Source organism: Ochotona curzoniae, unplaced genomic scaffold, assembly GCF_017591425.1.
Source record: "Ochotona curzoniae isolate NIBS_2020 unplaced genomic scaffold, NIBS_Ocur_1.0 scaffold_4505, whole genome shotgun sequence".
Lineage (NCBI taxonomy): Eukaryota > Metazoa > Chordata > Mammalia > Lagomorpha > Ochotonidae > Ochotona > Ochotona curzoniae.
The window spans coordinates 32801616-32826057 of NW_024467118.1; the positions used below are offsets into that span (position 1 = coordinate 32801616).

General features: G+C 38.2%; 1 protein-coding gene across 3 annotated transcripts in view; it reads right to left on the minus strand.

Moving 5' to 3' along the window:
• The window catches only part of ELP3 (elongator acetyltransferase complex subunit 3), a 98106-nt gene that overhangs the window by 19446 nt on the left and 54218 nt on the right, over window positions 1–24442 (minus strand). For 2 of the 3 annotated variants that reach the window (XM_040966453.1, XM_040966454.1), the window contains 4 exons: window positions 17775–17865; window positions 15631–15696; window positions 13858–14085; window positions 10983–11064 (listed from right to left, as the gene is read on the minus strand). In XM_040966453.1, the coding sequence (XP_040822387.1) occupies window positions 10983–11064; window positions 13858–14085; window positions 15631–15696; window positions 17775–17865 (467 nt within the window). Of the gene's footprint in view, window positions 1–9420; window positions 11065–13857; window positions 14086–15630; window positions 15697–17774; window positions 17866–24442 lie in introns of those variants that run through there. The other variant, XM_040966452.1, reaches the window with a different exon arrangement.

Sequence of the window (24442 nt, forward strand, 5' to 3'; positions counted from 1 at the left end):
GGAAGGTCACCCTGCCTGGGCCAGGGCACCCCCGGTGGGCCCAAACAAGGCCTCAAGAACCCCAGGTTGGGCCAGCGAGCTAGATTATGCTCACAGCCCCAGCTGGAAGCAAGATTTCAGACAAGCCATCCTCACCAGCTGCCAGCCACTTAAAGTTACCCAACTCAAGGCCCTCAACATCACAAACAGAAATTAAGAATTCCTGCTACTGTCTGATGAATTTATAATGCAAAGAGCTATTAATAAATGGTTATTGTAAGAAACTAAACTTTGTAGTAATGTGTTACAGCAATTAATAATCCAAACAACCAATAATTAGAGTAGGGCTTGTAATAAAAGGTCAGAGACCCTAAGAGTATAGATCTGGAGCTTTTGGACTGGGACTCCCAGCAGTGATTTATTATAAATGGCAGACAAAATCAGTTGCCTAGGGAGGTAGAAGATGGGGCACATCAAGCAAAGTCATCCAGGGCGCAACCTAAAGTCCTATAATTCCATTGATTAATTTCTTAGAAACATAAGCTGTTGGTCAAGACAATATCTTAAGCCAAAATGACTAAACACTTTCCTGTGTGCTGATATGGTAAAGAGGTAGCTAGCAAGGAAGAGTTGAGGTCACAGTTCCTCCCTCCTTCCCATGCAATGAAAACTGCAGACTGCAAAACTGCCATATGCCGGGCCCGGCACGGTGGCGCAAGTGGTTAAGTCCTCGTCTTGCATGCCCGGGATCCCATATGGGCGCCGGTTCCAATCCCGCCAGCAGCCCCGCTTCCCTTCCAGCTCCCTGCCTGTGGCCCGGGAAAGCAGTCGAGGACGGCCCAAAGCTTTGGGACCCTGCACCCGCGTGGGAGACCCGGAAGAGGCTCCTGGCTTCGGATCGGCATAGCATCGACCGTTGCGCTCATTTGGGGAGTGAATCATCGGACGGAAGATCTTCCTCTCTGTCTCTCCTCTCTGTATATCTGCCTTTCCAATGAAAAAATAATAAAAATAAATCTTTAAAAAAAAAAAAACTGCCATATGCCAAAAGCAACCAATATGGCCATCAACTGCATCACCATAATTGCCTTCAGCGAATTCCGGGGTCATTATGATGAAATTATCATGGCTAATACTCCTAATCCCATCATGCACCTCACACCACAATACTTCTGAAATATCAAAAAAAAAAAAAAAACAAAAAATGGGCAAGGAAACAGGTGAGTTGCCCAAAACTCTTCTTTTTGTGATTATTCACCCTAGACTTCCTCACTCATTTCTTAGATAACATCAGAAGACTCAACCCTTACTGAGTAGAGTATGCTTGCACTCCTTAATTGTGTGCTTTTTTCTTTGCATGAAAATAAATCTTTAGGCCTTTACTGACCTTTACCTCAAGTTCTCTTGCACTGGGGACATGAACCTGAACCATGACACTGGTGGCAAGGTATCCAGGAGGCAGCAGCAGTTGAAGGCCAGTCAGACAATGACTACTGGTCATTCTCTGGACTCTTGCCTCTCCTGCACTTGGGTCTTGGTTTTATTCTGCTGTCCTCTCCTTTTTCACTGTGTTCTGACCCACTGTGGACTAACTGCTCTGAACTAACTGCTAATTACCATTGTCTGCCCCCTCTGTGTCCATTAAGTTTTATGTTTCTATCACTATCTGGCTATGGATTCTCCACATTGCGTAATCCCTCAAATGCTCTGTGCCTTTTTGCTCCTTCAGGAAGAGTGCTACACTGGGTGTTTTAACATCCTTACCAATGAGGTGTTCAGTCTCCATGCAGTAACCTCTGCTTACATACAACAACAAAAAAAATTCTGTCTCCTCTGACCACTGAGAAATTTGCTGTCTCTGTGGCACATGGCTACCCTTCTGCAGCGTTCTATCCCTCTCTCACTGCGCTCTCCCTCACAGCCTTCCTCCTATGTCGGCCATCTTAACTCTCGGCACATGGCTACCCTTACACTCCTGGTTTTAACACCAAAATGCTCCTGACATTACCAAGTTACTTTGTGGTTCTTTTTCTTTTGTCATCTATGGTCATCACCCACCTCTATGTCAATGTCCAGAATGGGGAGTCAGGAGGTGGTCTCTTGGGACATGACTGAACATGGATGCAAGGAATATTCCATTTGAGAGTTTCTCAGTAGTCTTCAAAAGAATAAAGCTCTAGCCTCCCCTTCACCTGATAACTTTCAGGATTATTTCGTAGTCATGTCAAACCACTAAGGCTGGACCTGCAGTGCCAAGAATTTTGCTAAAAATTTAAAAAGTGAAGGGAATGTATTTGATATCTAGAAATACCAAGTATGAATTGTTAAATAGGGGGCTCCCTGAGATGGATGGAACACCAAAAGATGCAGTTAAGTCCCTGGATAACAGATGCAACTTGGTCCATGGAGCCATTACTGGCCCTGACCAATCCTCAACTGTGACTCAGCAGTATACCTGGACAGCCCTTCCTCATTGGTTTGGCAATGCCCTTGCCAAGGAACTTAACTCAGATGAAAGATAACAGCCCTTTTACAGTTTGTCGATGATGTTCCCATCTGTAGTCCTCTTAAGGAGGACTCAGATAAGAACACCACATAGGCCTTAGATTCTTTTTTTTTTTTCCCAGGGGTGGGGAAGGAGAACAAAGTTTTCCTGAAGTAGTCCTCCTGATACATCCCGATCCTAGCAAACTGTGTCTTCTCACTCAATCTAAAGGAAGATGCATTGCATGTATGCCATCAGAAAGAAATGATTAAGAACATTCCTGGGAATGGCAAAATTCTGAAAGCGCTGGATTCCAGCATTTGGGTTGTTAGACAAACTTCTGTATGAAACTCAAATGGGCCCGGATATTGATCCAATTACGTAAATAGGAAAATGAGATCTTTCAAAAGATTACAGGTCCTCTAACAATGGCCTCTGCACTAAGGATGCCTAAGTGAGACAAGACCTTTACCCTATCATTGAGAGCCATGAGCTAATCCTAGACATTCTTTCAAAAGTTGGGCCCTCTTCCGTGACCAGTGATCTGCTTTTCTAAACAGCTAAAAAATGGCCTGGTTGAAGGCTGTTGCTGATACTATGGCTTTGATGAGGAAACTATCAAACTGACTTAAGACCAGCCTCTTAAGTTCAAATTAGGAACAGAGGTCCTAATTCAAACAGTCTCTGCATTTTTTGAGGAAAATAAAGAAAGCTACTTGATCCTGTACAAAGGAACTGACAGTACATCAAACCACCTCTCCTAATCACTCCCATATGAAGTTGAAGATCTTACCCTGGTGAAGATTTTCAGACAGACTTCTTTAACAATTTACCCAGAAAATGTTTCACTTCCCTGACATGCTTCTCCTATCTTTTCTTCTCTCTCTTAGGAAACTGTTGCTAGCAGGAAAACATCCTGTAAAACTTCTCTATCATAACAGCAAAGGAGAAAACGTTACTATAAACTATGATGTTACTTTGGAAAGTCTGTTTGCTTCCTTGGCTAATTCCTGCCCAGACTGTTGGCCAGGTCCTATAGCAACTACAAAACTCTTTGGATTCCCTAAAGTGGCCATGGACAACAGACTAGCCTAGCTTACCCCTAGAAGACAAGGGTGGCGTACTGCAGTGATTGGTAAACCTGACACAGATTATCAACAGCAGGTTTACAAAAAAGATTTTAAAAGGATTTATGCTCAAACGAAGTGGATCCATGATTTTGGTAAAAAAAAAAGTCCTTCAGCTTCCATTCCCTGGAAAGTCACAAAAACTGATCCGTTTTTTGTTTGTTTTTAGTTTTTACTCTTGCTCCTCTTTGGCCCACACATCCTCACTCATCCAAACTGTCAAATTGGCTTCTTCCAGAATTCAACAGTTTCATGTAAAAATGATGGTCAGGTAGGGATTACAGCAATTACCAACAACTGCTGCTGAACTTTTACCTCCAATAGAACCTTTAGATCAGCCAGCAAGGGATTTTTGTTCCCTGGCTAGGCAAAGATTATATTCTGATGCAACAAGAAAAAAGTGACAGAGATAGACCTTCTACCCTGATTTCCCATAAAGGTTAAGGGATGAAAAATCTGTAAGAAGGGGGAAAGATGACACAGGTAAAGAGGCATTAAGGACTGCCTGTATACCAAGAAGGACTGAAAGTTGCCAGTCCCTCCATAAAGCTTCACCCAACTCTGCCCTCCTGCATAGTGGAAAACTGCAAAAGTCCAAACTTAGAATTGGTACTGGTTAAAAACAATCAGCATTGACAATCTTTAGCTAATTAGATGATTACTGTAATAACATGATGATGACTGACACTTTTATCCAAATCATGTACCTGATGCCATGGTATTTCCAAGGTTTCCAAAAAATGGCAAGGAAATGGGTGGTATTCAAGCCCCTCCAAAGGCCACTCCTTACAACTTTTCCATTACATCATCTCTTTATGCCTCCAGGTTATAAAGAGACCGACTTCACCGAGTATGCCTACACTCAAGTGTGTACTTTGATTTTGCATGAAAAATAAATTTTGTTTCTCTGCTGACGTAACCTACCTCTTGTCCTCAAATTCCTTCTTGTGTCTGAGACAAGATCCTCAACCAAGCCAGTTCAGGAGTTTTCTTGAATCCCCAAACTTAAAGGCTCCAAAAAACCTAGTATCTTGGTTGCTTTTAAGAAGTCAGTGCCAATATTTTCTAGCATTATTTAATAACAGCTGTCAAATAATAGGGAAACAATCTGCCAGATCTCTGCCTCTAGTAGATCTAAACCAGAGAAGCTTCATCAGACTGATTGGACTAAGGATGTCAATTATTTAGAGAGCAGTACTTATTAACATGAAAGTTACACTGAGAAGAAATTAACATTGTAACAAACTGTTAAAAATGGACTTGTGATAGGCAGGTGCTACGGGAGTCTTGTAGAGGGGATCATTTTTTGAAGAGGACTTCCCTCCTCAGGCGAAAACAAAATCTCAAGAGGAGGCCAACTTTATAAAATTGAAATGATAGAAACTCAGGTGATTTGCTCAAGAATATTTGAAATGTGCACTAACTAATATAGTCATGTGACTTCATGGAAGGGATTGTCTAATGTACTTGATATGTAGAGTACTGCATATTACATGTGGCAAAAACAAAGCCACATGTAATCACTGTTACAATAATAAAATAGGTCTTTCCTCCTTAGGAGCACCTTCCTGTCACATTGGCAGGAGACCTCCCCCTCTCTCAAATAAATATTACTTTGCCGCTGGAAAAAAATAATAAAATAAAACAAATATACAGAACCAAGAAAATGTGCATTTAGCTATGGATATTTAGGAATAATTTATCAAAGATATAAATGGTGCAGGGGCTGGTATTGTGGTATAGTGAGTAAAACCACAGCCTGTGATACTTTCTACATGAGTGCTAAGCCAGTTCAAGTCTCACTTCTGATTCAGCTCCCTGCTATAGCCTGGGAAGGCAGCAGATGGCCCAAGTGCTTAGGTTCTTGTCATCCACGTGGGAAACTCAGTTGAAGCTTCTGTCTCCAGCTTGGCTAAGTACTGGATGTTGTGGCCATCTGGGGAGTAAACCAATGGGTCTCTCTCTCTCTCTGTATAACCCTTTCAAATAAATAGATAAGTCTTTATAAAATATACACAAATGCTATAAAGGCTTGAAGGAGAGAGTACTAAAGAGCAAATAATCTTTCCCCGTCCTTTATGAGAAGTCCTATATTAACCCACTCACATCTGGCACAAGCTGGTTTGCATTTGGCAGCCTTCCTGTGTCCGTTAGCAAACAGCTAAACCATAATAAAAGGTTTTGGAGGCACTCCTCTTTTCAACTAGATTAATACAAAGAATAAAACAACCTTCACCTGAACCCAAGGAAGATGTAGTACAGTCTGGATGCAGGCAGAGTTCCTGGGGTTTTGGAATTAAGTTTCAGTCATCTGTAGTTCAAGGAAACAAAACAACTGCTATTTTCTGCAAACATGTGATTTCATTAATCAGTGGTTTTGAGGTATACCACCACTGATTTCATTCCTAGGAAGTCACACTGGATTTGAAAAGGCCCAGGCACATTAGGTTTTTGATTACTGGGAACTGAAGACACAGCTACAGGGTCACAGAACTGAGTATCACGATTAAGAATGATCTCATCCCCACAATGACTCGTTTAATCATCCTATATTTAAATACTTCTTCTCTTCCTTCTTTGGCTTCTTAACAGATTTAAAGAAAATGGCTGTCAGCCTCTGACTTCAATGGTTTCTGTCATCATTTTCCTCATTTCTCACCATCATTGTGTGATCTATCAACCTTGGACAATTCTTGGCCAATGGCCATATTAATTTTCTACTTGAAAGAACACAAATAGAATACTGCTTATGACGAAGGCAGTAGGGGGAGCTCAGGGAATAGCTGTTCATCTTACTGCATAGTAATTAGCTTAGCAAACTGAAACAGTAACATGATTAAATCTGATCCCTAACCAAAATGGCCAAGAGAGAAATCATTCTGTTGGAGGTGTTAAATGGCTTCTTAAATAGTGGCTATCAACAGATATTTGCCCTTTTGGAAATGGTACCGGCAGTGTGACATCAGAAATCTCGTTTCCATGGTGATTATTAGTGATGGCATTTCACATGTTATGGCTAGCATCTATAGTATAATTCCTTGCATTTCACACCATAAGACAGGGAAGAGAAAAAGTATCTTAGTATTTTAAAAGATAACATCAAAGTAGGTAAACATCAATGTAAATAAAACCTATTTGTGTTAAATAGATGATAATGACAGAAGACGTAGGAGTGAGTTGGTTAAGGTTAAAACACTTGGACTTAATAGGGACTAATTACTTATACATTCAGTAGCAATGAACTGTTATTTCCTGCCCACATATCATTTAATATACTGGTTGTTCTTACAACACTAATTTACCTATTTTTTTTGTCTGTAAAAGAAACAATTTTCTTATTTTAAATGATTAATCCTGAGGTGAAAATGGAGTTGCTAGCCTAACCCAATATGGACATTTTTGGAAGTTAAGGCTTTATCTCATTCTTCTGTTTATCTTCTCAATCAACACACGGGGTGATTTTGATGTTAGTAAAGCTAAACATTTCACTTTTGCTCTAATTTTCAAGCCTATAATTGATACTTAACGTTGAAAACCCAATTTACTAAGAAATGCATATATACTTCAAAAAAACGAATAAGCCTAATAAAATTCTAGCTTAATTTTGACAAATGAGGAAGGCTTCCAATTTTCTCATGTAGCTATAAAGGTAAGCAATGATTCTGAAAAAGATAATCAACTATAAAATATATATTGCTATAAAAATGCATTGAGGTTACAGATGAAAAAATTTTATTTTTTAATAGGGAAAAAGAATAACCTTTCTGAGTAGAGATTTAAATCTATTTAGTTAACAATATTGTCTAGAAGCAGAACCAAAAAATTGTATACCCAAGTAACAGAAAAAAAAACTGTTTTCTATTAGGGAGGTGAAAGGAATTTTAATGAATTGATTGCAATTTTTGAAAGAAGTTCTACAAAAATCCATTACTTTTATTGTCAGAGTAACCAAAATGATAAATGGTTCTGTCTCTCCCTTACTCAAGCTACTAGTTATGCAAGGACAAAATATCTAGGCCAGCACTGTCACATACCCCTGAGTATGACTCATACACAAACCTAGAGACCCAGAAGAATTATGGAGTTACAAAATCAGGAGAAGGTCAAAAAGAACGCAGGGCATTTGGATCACAAGGTATCACAAGTATGACCAATGTCCATCTACAAATCCTGGATAGGATTAACTATGAGAAGATTTATCATCATTATTTTCATGATCAAACACCCAATCTACAGCGAGATCAAAATCAATTTTACTGCTATAATTAAAGCTTTGTATATGTTGTTAGAAAATAATCTAGTTAAATTATAACCAGTAAAACATAATCCATGTTGAGAAGTAAAGAAGGTAAGATTTGAAGGGGAAGAATTCCGGACAGTGTTGTTTAGGATAACCTACTCCAGTTGTTTTTAATATGGATATAAAGTCCCATGAGATCAAATAAAATCTTTGTAGAGCACAAGGAGAGCTGCTTAGGAGGGCGGGAATGGAATCCTGGCACCAGCCTTGCCCTCTACATCAGAGCCTCTTAGATATCATATCGAGTGAAATACTCTAAATGAAAATGCAGCTCCCACAAACCCCAACATTATTGTAAAGGAATTCTTATTTTAAGGATCAGTTTACAGAGATCCAGTACCTCTGACTCTTCACAAAAAACAAAACAAACAAACAAAAAACAAAGCACAAGCACACACACATAACATATGCACACATAAGTCAGAAAAAAAATTAATGAACATATAAGGGGAAAAAAACCACATTAAAATCATGCTATAAATAATTTGCAACTGCCCTCCCTCCATGCAGTGTTGGGTAACAGACAACTCAAGTGTTTGATTTGGAAACTTAAATATAACCACAACAAATTACTTAATTACAGAAGTAACATGCATCATTCACAGAGCAAAGAAGGGTGATCAGAGCTCAAGTCAAAGAACAAGTCGAGGTCTGTGCTGGCTCCCCTGTGGGGGCAGTGGGGCTCCCAGGTTGGAGGGCCAGGACTGGTAACTCTTAACATGTTCTTCCTCTTGAAGAAGTCATTCTAGTTCCAGGTCAGCATTCTAGGACTGTTCCCATGGAAACTGCTGGCCAAAAGAAACCTTTTCAAAAATCTAGTGACCTGCTGTATCTGCAGACAAGCAGAAAGGCTTTTACATATTACTTTGAGGAAGTCTCTGGTTATTTTAGAAATTCTACATGCAGATGATCTGAAATTGAGCTCTTATTTAGATTATGATAAAAAGCTGGAAAGAGGACAGATGCTGATTTCCATTTAGAAAGACACCCTGCTCATAAAGAGTACAAAGCAAGGCTCTTAGGAGTGACTAGATAGGACCTCAGGCAAGTTAAAAGCCCTCTCTGCAAGTAAGAGTTCTAAAAAGAGATAGATATCATTAAGCCAAATGAGACAATGTCTAGCACCAATGGAATATGGATGCTCCCAAATTTTAAAATTTATTAGGTACCCATAGACACCAAAAAATCACGTGATTGTGTATCTGACATTGGGAATGCAGCACAGCCAGGGCCAGAGAATAGTCATCACTTTAATGATGAGGAAGAGAAGATGATATTTGGAAAAGCACACGAAAACCTTGCTACTCACAGTGTGGCCTCAATCAGTAACAGGTTTCATCTGGGAATTGGTGAGTCTTATGGACTCCCAAGCCCCATAAGACCCCAATGATCCAGACTGATCCAGACATTTTAATAAGATTTCCAGGTAATCTGTCAGCATATTAAAGTTTGAGAGGTACTTTCCAGAAAACACCAAGAGGGCTCTCACATAAGGGACCGCAAAAGGTGTTATCAATGTAAGTCAGTATGGCACTTTCCTGATACCTCTGGTCAATTGCCAATTAAATAGTTGTAAGACAAATATTTTCATAACAGATGTCAGTACTAATCACATGAGCATCATATAGTTAACTCTTCTTTATGAAACTAAAGATAATGGAGAAAAACTAAGTAGTTAGACGTGTTATATGCTCTATTCATCTGTCTGAATGTCAAAATTCACAATTACACAAAATGCTTAAGTAAGCCCACATCACTGTGTTTTTCTAATTATAAACCTGAAGCCTGAGAATAGAGACTAATTTATTGATAAGGAACAGTTTGTATTTTTTTTAACTACATTTCTACTTATGTTGTCAGAAAAGAATATTTCTCAGCTTTAGGAATGTGGCAGTCTAATGACAAAAGAAGCAAATGCTAGAGGAAAAATAACCTAAATGTTGATCTTGCCTTTTATCATATTGGTTCCTAGTAGACAGAGCACTTTCTATAAAGATCTCATACTGAAGAACAGGAAAGGAAGGGAGTACACAGCATTTCCCATTGCATTCATGACAGAATTTCCTTTTCATGGCTACTTCTCCAATTCTCTGAGGTCCTAGACAAGGAGTGGGAAGCTTGTTATAAAGACAGGGTTAAGGAACTACACTCACTCTCCCTAAATACTGTACCTTGGACCAGAAAATATTATAACCTAAAGCAATCCGAGAGGTAGCAGGAAGGATTCTTTCCGGGCCCTTATCCTCTGAAACAAATTGTAAGATCCTCAGTGAGAGGTGGCCTCCCTATACCTGGAGGACACATGCAAGAGGAATCTGGATGAACAGAATCTCCTAAATGTCTCTCTATGTATTATTACCCTTACCTCATACTTCTTTAATGTATTCTAGTTTTCCACAACTTTCCACACTTCATCAAACACAGATTTAAAATATTCGGTTCAACTTGCTTCTTTCAGCCTTCATTTCTTTACAGAGGTTACCATGTTCTGTCAAATTTGTATCCAGTAAATATCTATTGCTTTTCTCCTTCTTGATCTGATTTGCCCAGTTTCACTGTCAGACCTAGCCGGTGACGCTAAGAGGACTGAGAAAAACCTTTTCTGCCCCTCCCCTCCTAAACAGGAGAAAGCTCCTCTCCAAGAACAAAGTCACTAGGAACAATATTTAAGGATCAAGAAGTCTGCCTCACACAGCAATAATACTAATGAACAGCAATGGTGATAATCAACGATAACTGGTTTTTATTTTCCTTGGATCACTATCATAAAGTTCCACTATCTCAAAGTTACTGGGCACAAAGCACAGGAGACTTAACCATGAAGGCCAATGTGACAGGCAGTGAAGAAGAAAGGATATGGATTATCATTCCTGGCACTCTCAGAAACACAGCACAACTCTGAAAGCTCTTGTTCACCCAACTGTTCTCATGAATTTTATTTACGTTTGAGCACAAGTCCCTCACCAATCAGCTTGGCACAATTCTGAACATAATATTCCTAGGCAGGTGTAAGAGAGTGGTGAGTTAGTTTCTACCATGTTACCAACTTGAAAATGTGAATGAATCATGAACTTCAGCCTTCCCCAGTTACCTGATATAACAGCGATTTTCCCAGATCCATGTTCTTCTCGAGCTATTCTTTCTGCTTCCTCCATCAGCAGCATGCCAAATCCCTGTAAGGAGACACAAAAGAGGTTGGTGGATCAAGACTGGATGGCAGTCCATTAAGAAGGACTCATGAGACAAGAAGGTTATAATTTAGTAATTGCTAAATTTGCTAAAATAAGGACAAAAACCCATTTGTAGGAGTAAAGAAAAATCATCCAATTATACCAAAAGTACACAGTAGCAGACTGGTAAAAAAGGTATAACCTTCCATCAAAAGGTATTTCATGAATGACATAACCCAGTCACAGCAAGCGGTAATACTCTCTGCTTTTGTCTCTTTTTGGATAAGCTCTAGGTGATGTCTCAGGGATTGAAATCTGCAGCCATAAGTCCTTTATTAGAGGCATTCCTCTTGCTCTAAAAGGGTTTGGGGAAAAGGTAAGATTTCTAAGTTATCAATTCTGAGGCCCATCCTGTCTCCACCATTGGTAGTTTTCAGAAAAAAAATTTTTTCCTGAAATTGTAAAATGTGTTATTAATTTTAGGCTTTTGGGGGATGTGACCTTCTCATTTGAGTCAACAAGTTGGCCCATGCATATAAACTGCTAGAGCAATTATTACTTTTTGCTACAGATCTACTCATTTGAAAGTTGGAGTTCAAGATCAGTGCCAACTCTGGCTACTTATCTCTTCAAAGAGGCTTGGATCTGTTTTTCTTTGATATCTCCTCTGCTGAAACCTGCCAGGCTAGTCCACACGGCCTGACTGATTTAGAATTTATAAAGTATACTATAGTTGGAAAATCCTGGAATTTTTGTGATGGCTTCATCCTAAAATGGTCATGTGAACTATTAAAAATATATTATCATAGTTTGTACTTCAACTTGCTTATCTACCAATTGGGGATGATCCTATATCCAGTTCCTTTTCATGGCTGTTAGAGCACAAGAGATAGCAGAAGTAAAAAAAATAATAAAAAAAATTTAAAAAAAAATTAAAAACAGCAGCAGTAGCAGCAGCAAGAACAGATCACCATGTATGTTTATACGCATGTATTTTCTCCTTGTATGTTCCTTTTCACATAGAAAGGGAAACAGTATGAACCAAGGGTTACAGCAAGAAGTGACACAGGGGGTGTGTGCTGGGGGCTGCTAGACAGGAGATGCCCTTTAGAGCAGGCAGCAGCACTGGCAGAAACAGCACATTCAATCCAGAGTGACTAAGTCTGGGAGGATTTATTAAGTACCCACAGCATACACAATTTGGAAATGGAAAACTATATCAGATTACTGCTTTGGTTCTTAGGCCATGCGATTGCTTGGTAGGTATTTTCTGAGTGACTGGATGATTGGAGGTATCAGAAGTTCACGTTCTTAGACTCCAGACATTATCAAAAGCCTTTAAAATGGGACAAAAAATGAAGGGTGTGACTTCAGTAAGGGGAGTTGAATTCTCTTAGTGCATCAATTATATGAAGCTCAGGTAGGTCAAGGTGGAGTTTAACACTGGGCCGGAATCGCTTCTTACTTCTCCACTATACTTCCTGCAGGATATGTGCCAGTGAAAGTGTAGGAGAATAAAATGGTTATTTACAGCCTGGCTTAATTTATAACATTAACATGGGACTGAAATAAACAGCTCTATTCTAAGGCAAGTTATAGAATAGGTTTTAAGGCTTCTGAATTTAAACAAACTAGTTGAGAACATGAGCTCCTTGTATTATCAGTTCTAACTAGATAATCAATTAAATAAGACCATATAAGGGCATCAAAATTAGAAGAAAACTGAACATTTGGGGAATTGGTAAAATCAAATGATAACCAAAATTTCCATGAAAATGAATAACTGCCCATTATAATTAATATTACAAATGGATCCACAGCAGGCTCATTCTGTCCATTTGGTTCAATTTATATAATTCCTCTTTTAAAATTTATTTATTTTCACTTTATTTGAAAGGCAGAGTGACAAAAATCTTCCATTTACTAATTTCACCCCTCAAATACCTGCAAAAGCCAGGAGCTTGGAACTCTATCGAGATCTCTCACATGAGTGGTGGGGATCCAAATATTTGAGCCAACATCTGCTGCCTCCCACAGCTTGCATCAGCAGAAAGCTGGGTGGGAACTGGAAAAGCTGGGATTTGAACCAGGAACTCACACAAGAGATGTGGCTATTCCAAGTGGCAACCTCACTGCTGCACCAATCGTCTGTCCCTACAATTCCTTCTTTTTCATCTATATACACAAAAACTTGTGTAAGGTGGTTGTTAAAAACAAATAAGAACACAAGATTTTTGAAATTATAGATATAAAATATATATACACAGCTGGAGTTACAGAGGGAAAGAGGGAAAGACAGAGAATGATCTTTCATCCACTGGTTTACTGCTCACATGGTCCCAACAGCCAGAGTTGGGCCAGGCTTCAGCTGGAGCCAAAGACTTCTTCCAGGTCTACCATACGGGTGGCAGATGCCCAAATACTCGAACCATTTTCCGCTCATTTTCCCTGGCAGAAGTGCAGCTGCCAGGACATGAAGTGGCACCTATATGGAATGCTGTCACTATAGGTGACTTTACTGACTGTACCGTAATGCCAGCCTCAGTTTTGACTTTGAAACATTAATTTTGTATGGTTCAATTGGGTATGTTTCATCTGACTGAATCTGTCTCCCTCCTCCTTTTTTGGTCCCCATTGTGAACTGTGCAGTGCAGAGACACGGTTCCCTTGTGTTTTGCCTCCTTTTCCCCCTTGCCTGCCCATCTGACCCCCTCATCCCTTCCTCATCCCATTCATTTTCTCTGTTCCTACTTTTGGTAATTTCTTAATTCTGAGCCAGATAGAAATGGAAGGTACCTGATGTTGAAACTTAGTAGGATCTCGGCTGCTCACAGGGACTACACTTCCATATACATGTAGCTCTCGGACTATGGAAACTCCTCCACCCAATTCAAAACGGAAGGTTTCCTCAGAACATTTTCGTAAACGTAGCAGGCCAATCAAAATGTCTTGATCTGGGTCTTCGTATGATAAAAATGTTTCCCAGCCACCATTTGCAACATAATCTCTTCTTACCAACTCAACCTATTTAATAAAAAGCCAGAACAAAATGTTTTTCAAAATTACAAAACTAAGTTGATTTCTGTAATTGTATATATGCTAACAGTTACAAGAAAAAAGAATGAGCACTGATTATTTCTTTTTACTTGTCTACTCTCAAATAGCATCAAGATTAAATAAAAGTACATAATAGTTCAGACTCTTATAAAAGGAAAAGCATTACAATTCTACAAATACTTGAACATCATTATCCTTTAGGTTCTCTTATAGCTATTCAGTTCTGTAAATGCTTCTACATATTTAAACCTTTGACTTGAGGAACAATCTGAGACAAGATTACAAATCATACATAGCTCTTGAGAGTTTTGCTCTTAAACTGTCAGGTGCTCAATGGTTCATTTTCTAGCCTTATTTCCCCTATTAATATCTTTTCAAAAAACAAATGTGACTCTGGCCACTTACCCTTTGATGGGATTTTAAGCAAGTGTGACATCATATAGGGCTCTTACAATACATGCTTAGTTAGGAGATAAAAATATGAAAAGAAAATTCAATCTCTGGAGAGTCAACTTTTGGGGGAAAGCATTTATGGTGGCAACCTAAAACCTTCTGATTCTTCATTTCATTTAACAAATGGCCCTTGCATTTTGCATACTTATAAATATGCAACAGTATATAGTTTCTCAGTATACTGAGAAACTTGCATATTTCTACACAGTTACTCTCAAACACATCCTGTAACAGGACAGAATATATTCAATGAGGTAAAAAGTTCAAACCAATACTTACATCTCACACTAACTTTCTGTTTGCTAAATAACTAAATAATGAAAATACTAAGAATTTGGCAAAATTATGAAGTGTTGGGTCTTTTTCTTTCACAAGGTCCTTTGTGTGAAAAATGACAAGTGAATATTTTATGCTAAGAACAGATGCAGAGATGATCATTCAGCATCTGAAATCGGCTCCACATCAGTTAAAGCTCATACAACATCTGGCACACAGCTGGACATTACAGATGGATACAAGAGAGTTAATTTGTGACACACACTGAATGCTTTAGGACATTATACCCAATTTTTGAGGAACCCTGAATGGTAAAAGTCAATCTTTTCATGTGATTTTCACCAACAGGCAATAGTTTTTCAGATGCATACAAAAAGATAAGCCTATCACACATCATGTTTTCTCTGTAGGTAGCCACTTAGTTGCATCTGGCAATTTATAGCTGAATTAATTAAAATAAAACCCAAGTTGCCAAGACAGTATTTGTACCAGCCACATTTCAAGTGGCAACAATAACGAGCTACTAGTGTCTACCTTGGTGGATGGCTTGAATGACTGGACATTTCCAACACTGAAGAGTTCTGTTGGACAGTGCTGATCCAGGAAGATGTTCAGATTTGGTTTTACCAACCTGACTCTTCTATCATTCAGTCACCCTCATATTTGGCTTTCCTGCCTTGGAATTTATATCTAATCTTCAATACTTTCTACTTAGAGTTAAATCAGGATTGGCAAACTTAACCAAGCTCAGCACCAAGTTCTCCAGAAAATATAAAAACTCACCTGGTATGGCCGTACTTTGTGATGAATTTCTTGTATTCCAACTTCTCTGGTTCTCACATCTCGACACTGCCAAAAAGAATGGGGTAGAGAAGAATCAAACATAAGGCTGGTAACAAATTCAACTGTTATTTAAACCTCTTCACCAAATTCCGGGCTCAAAATTAAGCACGGTTCAACCCGTCTGCAGCATGACTAAAAAAAATAAATATATATTAAGTATGAACACAATTTACAATGCCTTTAAAAAAACAAATTAATAAGAAGATCCTATCATTATAAGAACTAAGATTATTTCCAAGTCCCAGGAACTACACTCAAGAAAGTATTTTACTGATATAAATTCCATGTTCTACAGCAAACAAAAATTGCGGAGCAAACAAAGATCACATATCTTTCATTATTATTCTATTGACCGCAAATGCTGTAGTTACTGCAGCAGCTCTGACGAGCAGCTTACATATGAGCACATTATAGTTATATACTCTCAGTGGAACCTTGCCAGTTGGGTCCTTTCTCTTTCTGGCGTGCCTTTAAGAGCAAAAACTGATGTGTGGTTACCTTATGATAAAGATACTGACTATGGGAACTAGATGTCTTGGCTATCATTGAGGTTCCACTTAGACTGAATCCCAGTTTTCCTTTAAAATGGACTAGCAATGTTTTTAATGATGATGGATGGGAAATGAGATTATCACCATAGCCAAGGTCTAGCAATGACCTCAACACAGGTATTCTCAGAGCTAAGAGGGAATGGATAGCAGGACTAATGGAGACTGCAAGGCACTACAGGCACAAAACCTTGTTTGTTGCTGCTGTCAATGACTACAAATGTATTTGCTGTTTTTCTAGAACTGAAACTTTTCATCACTGCTTTTTTCTTTTAATTTGGAGGTGAGGGTAGCATAAACCAGTAATGTTCAGAAAACAACCTTTGAACATTCTTCAAACTGATTTTCCCCATGATAAAATTTTGAATGAGATGTCTTAGGCAGGTCCACAAACACAATATGCAATCTTCACAACAATGTTTTTCAAAGTCTGGTCTAAGTGTAAACTGTGCATGAGAAACATGCATATTAGTGCTGGATAAAATCAAATATTGTGACAACATTCCAACTTCGCGAATCCCAATCTCTGAAGGCAGCGCTAGGAATCAATGCTCTGTCCCATGTACCTTTCCTGACTCACTCCCTTAAAAGTGTTAAGAAGTTTCCAGGCATTGAATTTCAAACCCTATATGACTTAATAATTACCTACAGAGACCATCAGATTTCAGATTCCTGAGCTCTCCATACTTCCAGAGCCAGCACAGAGGAGTGGTTCAGTAAATATTTGTGAACAAATAAGTGATTTGAAAAGACATGGGGTGGGATACTGTTAGCAAACAGCATTATTTGACAATTTGTTTTTCATAACACAACCCTTGGATCTTCAAATAAGTAATTTTCTTTGAAGAATCACACCTTTGTTTTATAACCTGCTAATCAAGAATCGAATATCCAATACCTCAAAAGAAAAAAAAATTTTTTTAAAGAGGGGTTGAGTACATAGTAGGCAATATGAGTATGTAGAAAAACCAATCATTAAATTGAAAGAAAGCAGTGGGTGTTTGGCATAGTGATTAAGCTGTCACTTGGGATACTTGCAGCCACACTGGAATATCAGACCCAGCTCTTCATTCTAGCTTCTTGCTAATGAATATTCTGGGAGATAGCAAGTCATTATTCAAATAGTTGGGTCCCTGTCACCACCTAGACTACCTCCTGCTTTGACCAGGCCCAGTCCTGGTCTGTTGTAGGCACCTGGGCAGTGAACCAGTAACTGAGAGCTCTATCTTTTCTTCCACCCTTACCCTGCACTGTATCTCTGCTTTGCAAACACAACAAATAAAACATAGGTTTTAAAACTTTGAAAGACTTACCACCTTGGGTAGAGGGCAGTAGGAGATACAGGGATAGAATACAGCTCTTGCTACCACTGGCTTCACCTTCAATATGTTACAGAGAAGAATGCCCCCACAAGATGGAAGCTTTTCCCTTTGACTCGTGAGATCAGTCCATAAGTGCAGCAGTACCATAGACTTCTGTGTTTCAGATTATTTTCATTCTGAACATTAACGGTCTGACAGCCATATTTTCTCTTACCTGTATTCCAAGGTCTTTCATTCTTGCAAATGCTAGCTCTCTCAAATTGCCATGCTCCACTCCTGAGCTGACCAAGGGCATGGGAATATCTCTGAAAGAGAAAATACATTAGCTGTTGCAAAATAAAATCATTCTCAGCAGCAGTAAAGCAGGGATATTTATAAAAGGAAAAAAAGAAAGAAAAAACCACCCATGAAGCACACTAGGAAAGCAGACGCTGGAATTTGCCAGGAAACAATGCCTCTGTTTTCCCACCTATGAAATTATGACACTCATCAAACTCTTGAAGTTTTCTTTCAGACACCTGATGGAAGTCACTTTCTAAGATTATAAAGCACAAAGTAAGAACTCAAAGGTCCAATAATCATTAGTAAGAACTTTTGGCAGGAGAAACATCTGCACTAGATAAAACTAGAAATAAAAAAAATTTTTTTTGAAAAAAGGTGTTTGTTTAACAAGGAGAAAGAACTATTCCTATTACTGCACTGCTTAACGGTTTACAAATGCTTTCCTATACAGTTGCTGAATGAAGATAACAAAAGAGCTCACTCTGAACTCTGGCTTAGCCAACAACTGGTTTCAAATAACACATTTCCCTCTCTCATTTCCAAAAATCTAAATTAGAAATGATCCTGCATTAGAAGAGTAACTGCTTACCTAAACAAGAGATAAAATTTATCTCCTCACATTAATACAGGAGAAAGTGCATCAAAGAGACTTCAATCAATGCTGAAGTTAAAAACGCCATGTTAGTACCCCACATCTTGCTACAGACAAAAATCAGCATCTACATATACAACAGTTAAAACAGAACCTGAAGAACATGCTCAGCACGTCTGCTCCTTATTCAGATGAGTTTCCAATGCAACTTTTGTCTAATGTGTGATCAGAAGAAAACTGAAGAATATGCCAATTATCTTTTCTTCTCATTTTGATTTTCAATCAACTTGTCTTTTCTTTCTCTTTTCATATATCTCTTTACATGATAAAATGCAATTAGCTAATTCATCCATGAGTCTGGTAAGACATTCCTCACCCAAAGTACCAAAAGTCAGCTGATTAGCATTCAGAGCTGTACATGGTAAGTCTATCAGGCTCTGCAAGCCAGCAGAGTTGTCACAAAGATATTAAAAATCTAAGAATATCACGATTGTGTAAGACTAATACTTGTTAATTTATCATATATAGTCATTTGTAATTTTTAGTAAAATACAATTCTACCTTTAGAATTACAACGTTAGTAAACAGATGAAACTGAATATAAACTATCAGAGTAAAAAGGTCTTTTTTTCTTTAGCAAGGAATATATCACTATTTGAAAAGTATTTACCATTTCACATTGTATACACCAAAAGTAAAGTCTTCTGAATATCCCTTTTCATTCTGAACTATTATATACTCAACTCCCGGTACTAATGTTAAGTTGTTTTCTATAATGGCCCTATAAATACTGAATTAATAATTACTGAAGCATCACCCCAAAGAAATATATGGAGTTATAAATTAACCCCTGTGAACCTTTCAAACATTCCTAAAAATCGGTCAACATACAATTTTATTTTATGCATGCTTCTACTCAAGACACCTACTTAACACACACTTAATTCATTAACACTAAACTCACAGCCAAAGCACTGTAATGTGTGCCTCAAAGAAGTCTATCTAGCACACTGTTCTGAGACATGTCACAGTCCTCCAGCACCTAGGAACACAAGGTAGATAGCCCTGCAGTCCTAAACCTGCAGCACTCCTGACCACATCCATATGTAATTTTCTACCCAAGAAGAAATGTATTTTTTTTTATTAATTCATATTCTATTTTATAGTTTCTCTTTTCATTGGCCTGCAAAATTTTTAAAATGCTGTAGAATTTCTAAACAGTATTCTCTGAAAGATGACAAATTTAGTTGGGTACTAAATAGGAACTCATTAATCTGATACACAGCAAAAGCATAAACCATGAATGGACTAAAAATGGATCTAGACAGATTTAATTACAATTTAGTCACAAAAAGCTGAGGTAGTATGGAGCTAAAAGAATTCTAATTTGACCTAATAGAATGCCTCACTTTGCAAAGGTTTGCTAATAGCAAATGAGAACTAGGTTAGGCAGACCCTCAGTTGACCTCAGAATGGCAACTCCTGAAGTTTTTGGAACTAGCTGATCAGGGTAAAGATACTGGATAATCACTATTCTCCAGAGTGAGTTCTGTGACAACTTTCAAAATTAGCATCTGAGATCTACGTATAAAAAATCCAATGTGGGGAAGAACCTACTTCAACAAACAGGCAGGGGCAGAACCTCTGTGTCACCAACATCATTACTAAGCCACTTTGCAGGAAATGGGAGTTGAAGGCCTTGAGTTGGTCATAACGCAGAGACAGACTAACCCACAGAACTTAATGAAGACTAACTCGTAGAAAATTATGAATATTTATCAATGCCTGAGCATTTCATTGAGCTGTGGACGCGACCATGATGCCCATTTCTACAAATGAGTTGTTACAGAAATTGAGCCCACATGAACAAAGACAGGTGGATTTAGTTTCTATACGCACATTAAACTGGATGTTTGTGGCTTACTTAGCAACTAAAGGAGTTAATTCTAAGGAACACCCACTAAAAAAGGAAATGGAAAGAATCAGAGTGTACATGAACAGAGGTAAAGAAGTAATAGGTCGGGGAAAGGTTAGCCAGCTGGACAGCAGTGTAGCTTCAAGATTCATGAATGCAGAAGCCTTTGACGTGATTCAACAACTGTTCAGCAAAAACTCCCAGGTACACAGGCAAACTTCTTCTACTTGGTGAAGAATATCCATAAAACTCAAATGTTCTGCTAAAATCAGGAATAAGGCAAGGACATCCTTTAAACATTCTTTTTAAACATCACACTGGGAGTGGCAGCCAATGCAATAAGACAAGGGAAAGCATATTAATTAACAAGAAAGGAAAAAAATGGTCTTTTTGCAAAGGACATGAATGTGTCTGTGTAGAAAATTTTCAAAGAAAGCTCCCAGAACTAATAAGCAGTTACAACAAGGTTGCAGGATATAAAAATACACCAAAGTCAATCATTTTCCTGAATGCCAGCAGTGGGCAAGTAGAGCTTGAAATTGGAAATATATGTAGTTTACATTAGCAGTCCTAAAAAGAAAATATTTTGGTATAAATCTAATAAAATATGGAATCAAGATGAAGAAAACTATAAACTGATAAGTCAAAGAACTAAATAAATGGAGAAATATTCCATATTCATGGATAGGAAAGCGAAATTCTGTCAGGATGTAAGTTCTTTCCAATTTGATCTATAGATTCAATACAATTCCAATAAAAATCCTGGCAAGTCCCTCTGTGAGTATCAAACTGATGCTAAGGTTTATCCTGAGAGCCAAAAGACCCAGAATAGGTATTAGAATATTAAAGGGCAAGAACATTTGTACACGAGTGTAACATTTACAATAAAGCTACATAATCAAGACAATGTGGTACTTGTGAAAGTACAAAACAGATCAACAGAACAGAAAGCTCAGAAATAGATCCCCATAAATATTTTCAACTGAGTCCTGACAAAAAGAGCAAAAGCAATACAGTAAAGACAGCGTTCTCAACATGTGCAACAATATATGTGTCTATAAAAACCTGGACATTAACATACAAAAAACACCTCAAAACCAAAAACAAAACCCATGGTCCAGACACAGACTTTCCCCTTTTGCAAAGTCGATCAGCATAAAACTGTAAAACCAAAATCTAAGAGATAGTTTCTACACTAGAATAAAACCTCAATGACTGCATATGGTAATGACGTGTTTCAGATACAGAACCAAATAGTCATCAAAGAAAAAAATTAGACTTCATTGAAAGTAAAAACATCTCTATAAATGACAACATCAAGAGAATAAGATAAGCCACAGACAGGAGAAAATATATGTAAAAGACACTTCTGATAACGCACTATTGTTCACAATAGCCAAAGATTGCTGAAATTCAGAGCTGGTGCTGTTGCAGTACAGTGCATTAAGCTGACACTTGTGAGGCCTGCATCCCATCTTTCTGCTCTGCTTTGAGCCTGGGAAGCGCTTGGGCCCCTGCCACTCAGAGTCCCAGAACAGTTTGGGCCCCAGGATAGAATTTCTGACTTCTGGTCAACCGATCAATCCCAGTCAGTGTGATCACTGAGGGAGTGAATCAACAGATGGAAAATCTCCAACTCTCCTACTTCATTTTACCTTTCAAATAAATAAATCTTTTTTAAAAAGTTCTAAAACTTCAACAATAAGAAAATAATCTGGTTAAAAAACTGAGGCAGGCCTCACCAGACACCATATCAAAGAAGATATGCAGATAGCAAATAAACATATAGAGATGCACCACACCATATGACCACAATACAAATGCAACCTACAATGACATTTCATATACCTATTAGAATGACCAAAATATGAAACACTGATAACACTCAATGCAAACAAGAATGTGGAGCAAGAGAACTATCATTCCCTGCTAGTGGGAATGCAAAATGGAACAGCCTCTCTGGAATGCAGTTTGGTGGTTTCTCAGAAAACCAGACATAACTCTTCCTGTAAGATTCAGTAGGAACATGCCATCAGGCTGACCCATAGCAACTAAAAACTTAGCAAAAAGCTCAACAGATCCTATGCAAACCATACCCCATCCACTGCAGATGTCCTAATAATATCTGTTTTAGTTGTCATGTCTTACTATCTTTCAACGTGTCAATAACTCAGCCTTTGGAAGTCTTCAAGAATAGTACTTGACTTTCATTAAGTAGATGACTCTTGATCAGATTCAGGCCATGAATTCTTAGCAGCAGTGTGTAGAAATGATGCTCAGCTCTTTCCAGTGCATCAGATGGGAAGCCATGCTATGTTGAAATGCTCCACCATGGGGAATGCCCTGGTCAAGTCTGTGTCTGCTAGATATCTACATAGTGATTATCATTTTATACTTATGCAATGTTTCATTAGGAAAAATACCACTGTTATGCCAATATCCTGCACTTCATCAAACTTCCAAAACAGTCTTGTACCAGTTCTGATTCTTGCCTGTATTATCTTCCATGTAATAATGGCTGCCAAACAGTGATTATCCATTTCTTTCATTGTTTCTACATTTACTAGGTGACTTTAAAGCTTAAGGAAGACATTTCACTCCTTCCCTATTTCTATCAGTATAGACTCACATGTTTCTGTTCTTTTCAATGAGCTGTAATCTGATCATTGGAGCTTATATCACATATAGTCAGCAGGCATGAATCCAGGCTGGTTCTAGAACCTTTTGACATATTCCTATTATTTTTTGACTTCCTTCCTTGCTGAAAACGTTGTTTGACTTCTACCTCATATTGAGAAGTCAAGAACCTAACAGTAAACAGAAATATACATTTGTACATAAGTAGTTGCAAATACATATATCTAAACTATTTCTAAATGAGTTTAAAAATCACAAGTTTAAATTGATAATTCCAATACTAACATGACACCTTAGTGTCCTTTTCAACCTTTCACTTTCAGAGTTTCTAAATCTCTTCAGAAAACGAGAAAACTGGGATTCACTAACTTTAGGACATTTACAGATTAGGTAAGTCAAATAACTTACTTGCTCAATGTGACCAATGTCCCAGCACTCCAGATGCCCTGTGTGCACTTCTCACCCTTTCCTGTCCATTTCATCAACATGGGAAGGTGGACTCCACAAATGTTTTTAACAAACTAGTTTTTTTGACAGAAAAATTTCAATAGAGGGGGTTATTGTAAAGTCAAAAGCTGCCACTTGTGATAGCAGCGATGTTTCAAGTCCCAGATGCTCCACTCCCAATCTAGATTCTACAGAGGGACCGGGAAAAACAGAAGATGGCTCAGGTGTTAGGGCCCCCCGACACCCTCATGGGACACCTGGATGAAGTTCCTGGCTTTTCCTTGGCTTGCAGCTGCCTGTTACCACTATCTGGGGAGTAAACAAGTAAATGAAGGTTCACTCTCTCACTCTAATTCTGACCTTCAAATATATATATATATATATATCTTTAAATTTTCAATAGAAATAAACTAAGTTTTTTTTAACAATATAGCACAATAGTTGCCAAACAGTAATTAGTTATTTCTGTCATTGTTATACATTTACTCGTGGATCTTAATTTTAAAGAAGGCCTCTCTCTTTCCTATTTTTTTTCACACCATTATAGACTCATGGGTTCCTGTTTTTCTTTTCTTATTGTTCCCTTATGATATCAACCTAAACAGACTGCATGATAGAATTACCAGCAGGCTATTATCTAATTCATGGGACTCACAGCAAAATGAGTAAAGGAACCCTCTTGTTTAAAATAGTATGAATAATTTCAAGATGCTAATCGGAGAGCATTAAGTCAAGCACAAGGCCTGCTGACACAGCACAGGCTGCAGGGGCCTGATGAACAGAGAGCACAAGTCAGAGAGGGTTTGGCAACAGAGACTAACAGTGAGGCTGACAGTTCCTAAATGTCCTTAAATTCATATCTGTCCCTGCAGGAATGTAACTTGGCTTTAATGGTCTCTGGCAGTGACATGCCTAGACTATAACAGATGGAAATTTTCCTCATTAAGGAACAGAAAAGGCAGCTGGCACTTTCAGTGATAAACTCTTGTTCACTGAAGATGGGAGGAGG